This window comes from Thunnus maccoyii, chromosome 3 (assembly GCF_910596095.1).
Source record: "Thunnus maccoyii chromosome 3, fThuMac1.1, whole genome shotgun sequence".
NCBI classification, from domain to species: Eukaryota; Metazoa; Chordata; class Actinopteri; order Scombriformes; family Scombridae; genus Thunnus; species Thunnus maccoyii.
The window spans coordinates 17,059,266-17,066,722 of NC_056535.1; the positions used below are offsets into that span (position 1 = coordinate 17,059,266).

The 7,457-nt window shown below is 41.1% G+C and overlaps 1 protein-coding gene across 3 annotated transcripts in view; it reads right to left on the reverse strand.

Moving 5' to 3' along the window:
* srgap3 (SLIT-ROBO Rho GTPase activating protein 3) overlaps positions 1–6,366 on the reverse strand; it is a 60,929-nt gene extending 54,563 nt beyond the window's left edge. For 2 of the 3 annotated variants that reach the window (XM_042406382.1, XM_042406381.1), the window contains exon 1: positions 5,778–6,366. In XM_042406382.1, coding sequence (XP_042262316.1) covers positions 5,778–5,841 — 64 coding nt within the window. In that variant the 5' untranslated portion in view covers positions 5,842–6,366. The remainder of the gene's footprint in view (positions 1–5,777) is intronic. The other variant, XM_042406379.1, reaches the window with a different exon arrangement.
* Between the last annotated feature and the right edge of the window lie 1,091 nt (positions 6,367–7,457).

Sequence of the window (7,457 nt, forward strand, 5' to 3'; positions counted from 1 at the left end):
TTATCAATTAATCTGCCGATTATTTTCTCCATTATTTGTTTAGTCAATGAAATGTTAAAAAAATTGTGAAAAAATTGCATTCACAATTTTTAGAGGCCGCAGAGACCTATCAGTCCAAAGCCTTAAAATATTAAAAGTCATATACAGCAAAGGAAAACAGCAAATCATCACATATGAGAAGCAGGAGCCAGAAAATGTTGAGCATTTTTGGTTGATGAATGACTGAAACGATTATTCAATTATCAAAGGTAGTTTCCAATTAATTTTCTGTTGATCGACTAATCGATCATTGCAGCTCAACCACAGGAATACCTCTATGCACATCTGAGGTCAAACTGTATCTTCACAACTCAAGTCAACATAAATCCTTAAAAGGACACATTCAATTTAATCATTTATTTATGTTAAAGAATTAAATTTGCTATATAGTCTTGTTCATGCAATCAGAAGTATTCATTCAATAATTGTTAATTTTAGAGACTTCCAAATAAAGATTTAACAAGCATGCTTTGTTTTACATGAAATTTAAGTGTAACAGCTGTGTGACTTGACTTGAGTCCCCCATGCAACAAACAGCAGCGCTTTCCTGGACTTACAATCATGGTGCTGAACGATATACTTCTCCAGACAGTGTCGATTTAAATTCTTTCAGCATAGAAAGACTGAATGAAATGAGAAGTGAAATCATGCACCAACTGGCACTAAATAACCAAGAAACTGAAGTGGGTTTTTTTTCTGTTTGAATGGACCCTTGTCTACTTCATCAATGCCAGCACACAAACCAAAAAAATATTGTTGACTGTGCTAAATGATAATCTATGCGTGGCAGATCACCCACTTCATGAAAGACTGATTATCTCCCGAATCCTTGTGAAACAGACAGAACAAACTCTCAATTTATCAACTGGCAGCTGCATTCATAATACTGAGCTTATAGAGAAGAGAGTCAGCAAGTCAAGAAAACTCCTTTATATGACGGCCGCTAATGGTGGCAGAGAGCATGATGACAGTCCAGTTTGACATGAATATGTTGTTTTTTCTAAAGGGTTAGAGACAGGTGGATCTCTTGTCATTTTTGTGACACTTGCTTGGTTACTTGCCTTACTAAAATACATCTTTAATAGCTCGGTAATTAAATAATTTAGAGGATACAAGGTTTCTGACACATGCACATGAAGAGTGTGGTGGCCAGCATACAAACTCACACTCTTGCTGCCTCTTACACTGTCACTGCCATGAGAAATACACAATCAAATCACACTAATTTCTTCTTCTTCTTCAAAAACAGCAGCACCAACGCTACTTGAGCTTCCTGTTTGTTTGACTAGTCACTGCTAGGCCACACAAATAAACCAACTTTGAATGAAACCCAACATTTACCGGACCACAGAATCAACAAGCTGTCCAACCTCAAGATTATTCTGCTTGAATGACAAGTAGATGATTTTCTCTTTGCAAATGTTCTCTAAGTCAGCAGCAGGTTTGCCAAACGAGCTGGCAGCTGGAGGATCCAAAGCCAGTGAGTCAGTGTGACCATTTCTTCAGCTCCCAACATGCCAGTTTCTACACCGCCAGCTTCACGCTGCCCAGCAGGGTGTTAATAGGTAACTAAGCAAATCACACCATAAGGGTAACAAGCTCTGATCGACTTGTTTACATTATCATCTGAGCAAGACATACAGTATCATTAATAAACCTAAGTTGGGTTCACTAGACGTACTTTGTATTTGGTGATCATTGCTATATTGCTAACAAACACTGTGAACTGTGAACAGTTTTCTGTATTTATCTCCCTCAGCAGAGTAGCCATATGTAGCCTGGAGCAACAACAAACAGAGACACACCTAGTGTCTCACATAATTCTCATCAGCATTTAAAACCAACAACAGTTTTTAGGGTCATTAGAAGGCTTTTTATAATGCATAAGACATGCTTTAGATTTATTTTCATATAAGCTATGAAGCTCGTGGTTTCTGTTGTCACAAACTACACCTCATTTGTTGAGATCACTCTGCTGTTACTTTAAATACTGCAAGCTAATGATTGACATGTTTATAAAGCTGCAAAGAATATAACATTATATCAGTTAGTAATCTGACATGACAAGGTGTGCGTGATTACATGCTATGAAATGGCACTTTCTTGTAATTAATGCATCAGAGACTTATGAGTGTACTCTGCTGTAGAATTAGTGAAAACACTTCAAATATCATGAAGAGCCCTGTGATATGGTCAGTTACACCCACAGTCTTGTTAGAAATGTATGTTGATCAAATTACATTCAGGTTTTTATTAGGTCTGCTGGGGAGGTTAAGCTTGTTTGCATTTGGTCTGGCAGAGAGGAACTGGCAGAGACTAGCAATGAACAACAAAAAGAAACCTGAACCCAGAGGTGTAAAAACCACGCTTCCTTTTCAGCATCACCTCAAGCACCTTGTGTGTGTGACTGACATGGCATTAATATGTGGAGGACACTCAGAAATTTCAATGAGCAGTTTGTTTGCATTCATTTCCTTGATCAGAGCAGTTTGCTTGCAGCCTGGAGGAAAAACAGTTGAAAGCACTTCCAGTCTTCTGTAATTTTTATCACATCAAAAACTGTGCTTCCTCTCAACAATGCAACTCATTTATGTGTGTGTGTGTGTGTCTGTCTGTATGCATGTCTCTGTGGGTGTATTGGTGTCAGGCTGAGTAATGACTGGTGTGGTCGTGCCCGAGTAAGACAATGGTTACATCTAGGAAATGACTTCCATCGTAGGCCATGAGCTCTATGTAAAGGGCAATCGCAACTAAATGGTTCAAATAAAAAAAATACTCTAAATTATCAAACAAAGCCAACAAGAGAAGAGACATTTATCTGCAAAACACTGCAGAAAGAACACTGTTACTAAGGATCCAGTATGCCAGAAAACAAGAGTAGAGCAAAATCGTGCTGCACTCCCAAGCACAATGAATCAGTGATTCATTGCGGAGTTTGATTCAGGAAACGCAGCCAACAGGACAGGCAACCTGCTGTCCTTCAAGTCAGAGAACAGTACAGCACAAAGATGTAAACACAGGACCAATTTAATCAAATAAATGGCTTCACGTGGTCTCGCCTGGGCAAACTCACCTCTTGAAATGTACTTGTGTCATTTAGAGCTGAAACTATATATTCCAAAATTATTTGGTACTTGTCTTATGTGATAGTAAACTGAATGTCTTTGGGTTTTGGACTGTTAGTCAAACAAAAAAAAGCTATTTGACACCAAATTTATGTTTTTGTCAGTATTTTCTGACTTCAATCAATTAACCAAGAAAAGAATTGGCTAACTATACAGTATATTATAATGAAAACAATGAATGAAAATAATTATTAGTTGCTTCATAAAGCTAGCCAGCTATGATTGCTGAACTTTTGGGCAGCCTGGTGGCCTAATGGTTAAGGTGCAAACCATATACCCACAACGTCTACTGTTAGATTTCTGTCCAGTGGACCCTTGCTGAATGTCACACCCCTCTCTTCCCTTGCCTCCTGTCTCACCACACTGACTCTCAAATAAAGGCAAAATGCCAAAAAAAACAATCTTTAAAAATAAATAAAATGATTGTTGAACTTTTGATGCATCCAATTTTGTATACTGTAGAGACTGAAGGTTCAGTTCATTCTTATCCTCGCGTTGGGGTTGGGGATGTATGATATTTTAGTCTTAGAACCTCTAGTGTAAACATCAAACAGCTGCTGACGGTTAAACTCGAGAGCAACACTTCACACGCTGCCTAAACCTTATAAAATGGGCAAACGGGAGGAGACAGAGCTGTAGTCCAGCAACCACACAGTGGTTAGCTGCGAAACGCAGTCCAAGCCAGGCAGCCTCTTTCTGTTCAGTGCATGAACCCCTCTCTATTGACATGCTAATGCAAGATCTGCCAGCTGAAACAGCTTGAATGAAGTGAACACCATCTCCCAGGGTCCTTCAGAGACCTCGGCTTTGGCAGCCAGCCTCGAGGGTCGTCAAGGATTCATTAATGGCACTAAGGGGCTAAGATTTCTGAGTTGTAGTTTTGTTACACTGCAACAAAGGAATCTGTGTCCTGTATTTTGACAATTTGAAGTCATGATGTGCTTTCTCACCTGCAGCTATCCCATTTAACCAAACCCCATAATTACAGGCACCAGCAGCGTTTCTTCTTTGTTGTTAAACTGCTGAAACCAAGTGATTTTTTTTCTATCGCACATCTATTAGTCCTCATACATAATAAAACAACCTTGCGATCTTGTTATGACCCAATCAATGACACACTGATGATTTGGCCCCTTCTGCCATGTACACATTAACCATAAAGCAATAACTCAGAATAAGACAGGTGCAATTTCCAATCTGAATTTCATTATGGCTCACTCACTGCCTGGTTCAACTCATAACATTGCCATTGTTGTGAGGTAGTGGATGTCGGCAGCAGAGCCCTCCGTGTCTGTAGGCTATGCAACAACATACCAGCTGTGAATGAGAAACAAGCTGCATTCTCCATAAATTAACATCCTCCCTCCTCACACAGTTCAAGGGCTCTGTCTAATGCAAACAAGAGCAGACTGGGCCTGGAATCACGAAACAAGAGCATTGCTCCCACGACAGAGTCAGATCCAAGCTGAATAATTGATGCCTGAATTATCAAAAAAATAGCCTGGGGTCAAGTGGAAAGCAGCAGAATAAATGGGCATTGATAAAGCAGACACAAGACATGTTTTACACAGTTTTCTGAATGACCAGCACATGCCACAAGATAAAAAACTGAGGTTACAGAGGCAGAGAAGGTCCAGTAGGGAAGAATCAATCAGACCAGCAGCTGATCCTGTTCACACATAGAGGAATATGTCTGTAGATCAATCCTACAAATCCAACTACTCACACTTTGAGCATCTAAAGGTCTGGACTAGTACATAACTGGAGGGATGATCAGCTAAAGCCCCCGAGACGTAACATTAGTGAAACCACAGAGAGTGAGAGTGTTAGTAATGGGTCCAGGGCCTTGAAACTGAACCCCAGCTCCACTTAGGGAAATGTCTGCACAAGACCAGTGCACTCTCTGTTTGTATGCATAGTCATTTTTACACTACATAGCAGAACAGTTCGTCACTTATCATGTGATTGTTTATTTGGATGCTCTGTATGGCCCCCCTTAATCACTGCCTGCCTGTATGAACTTGCGATATGCTGTTTGTGATTAGGTCTGTGGATAAAAGCTGAAGCCATTGAGACACTGAATATGGAAAAAAAATATGACAATTGAAGTCCATATGCATTGAAGCTACTCACAAATATGTGTTCAACATCTCTAACCACAGTGAGCCAAATACAGGCCCCCAAAATGTGAAAGAATGAAGTGCAATAATGCAACCAGTCAGTCCATCATTTTACCCGGCAACTAAACGTGCAGAACCAGGATCCTAAAACCACATTATCATCAACATTCAGCAAAGAAAACCTCTCTGCCTGTAGGTGAATAAATGAAAGAAGCCTTTTGCACGCAAGAGAGAGAAAAAAAATACATGAAACGCACTCTTGTCATTGGATTGACTGTCACGGTTTACCTGTCATTTCCCGGGAAAGTCTATCAGCGCCATATGTTTTAACATTGTACTATACAGCGTTAGCTGTTAGTGGTGGATTGCACAATATTATAAGAAAAAGACAAAACATGCAAGAGCCAGCCTGATACACTGGCTCTTTGGTCAGGCACGGACAGGCTCTGCAGAGACAATGCACACAGAGCGGACACACACATTCACACCGCACCTTTCACTTGGGTCTCATAGTCCGCAATGATCTCCTTATCCTTCTTGAATTTCGTAGATGACATGGTTCCTCTGGTTTTAGGGTGAGACCCTGTAAGTCGAGAGCTCTCTTGGGTTTCTGGTGGTGATCCCCGACTTGCGAGGTTGCAGCGCTCTCCTCCGTTTTCTCTGCTTTCTTTCCTAGTGGCTCTGAGAGGAACAAAAGCTGTGTAGTTGTTGTATTCCTGCAGTCCGACTGTTTTATATCGTGGATATAATCAGTGCAGAAATAACATTTGAGCAGCAGCCCGATGTTGCATTCCTCTCTTTTTCTCAGTGCCTGCTGGGCTTTTTTCTCTGACAGAGGAACCGAGTCCTCCTCCTCCTCCTCCTCCTCCTCTTCACTGGTACCAGTTAACTCAAAGGCTTCAGCAGGGAAAAAAACAAACGCGAGCAGCTCAAAGCTATAACAACATGATGAAGAGGAGAGGGGAACGACGCTTGAAGGTTTCAAGCAGTCAAGTCCTTGAACCTTCTGTGGCAGTGCCCAAAAATGATCAGACATGCGTACGAGGAGCGAAGCAGGCAGACACCATCCGTGCTCTGACAAATTGCGCTGCAGGGAAACAGGAATTTAAAAGATCGTCACGTGAGCCTCCTCATATTGTCAACCTCCCCCGCCCTCACACACACACACACACACACACACACACACACACACACACACACACACACACAATTTATGCTATTTAGATTTATTGTTGCCACCTTTTCTGTTGCACAATTTACACAATTCACACACACACACACACACACACACACACACACACACACACACACACACACTTATCATCATCATAATCAAATATTACTACCTGTTGGCATGCTGCTCACATTTTTAATATAATCATATACATTTTTCCAGAGGTAAAAATAGACCTAACAGTGAAAATTTCACCTCTCTTTTGACTTCATCACCATGGAAACCTCACACTTTTATCTCTGCATCACTTTCACCATGGCTACTGTTTTGGGGATGTGGCACATCTCAGCAGAGGTTTGTGAGGGATAATCTCTGACATGCTGCTCTGTCACACACCACAATTTGTGAAATAAGAAGCCTGGTGGTTGAACGGCTCAGACATGACACACCAGCCACTGATGCTTTGATACACAAGCCATTATCTTTAAAAGGGCAAATTGCCCCTGTGCAACACCCTCCTTTGTTGCAAACAGGTGTGTGTGTGTGTGTGTGTGTGTGTGTGTGTGTGTGTGTGTGTGTGTGTGTGTGTGTGTGTGTGTGTGTTCCATTGTTTACTCCACCTCTTCTTCTCTGCTGGCAGATCTGCTGCTGACAACTTGAGATGAGTGTGACAGCAAGAGTGACATCAGAGACAGCAACGTCTTCAGCTTTGTATGAGCACAGAAAGGAAATGAAACACCTACAGGCAAGATTGGGTGAAAGTGAGGTGAGAAAAACATCTCATCATGCATGTAGGTCAGCAAACATGCATGATAAAGGGAAGGAATACAAAACCTCTCAAAGTTGATTAAACTGTCCACAGGTTTTAGTGTACATGCAAAATAGAGTATCTGAATTCATGAAGTGAAGCAGCTTTTCAAAGCATTGTAGTGACAGGGACTGAGTGTGTTCCTGACAGATACTGTCATCTAGGTGCTTCAGTGCGTTTTTAACAGTCCA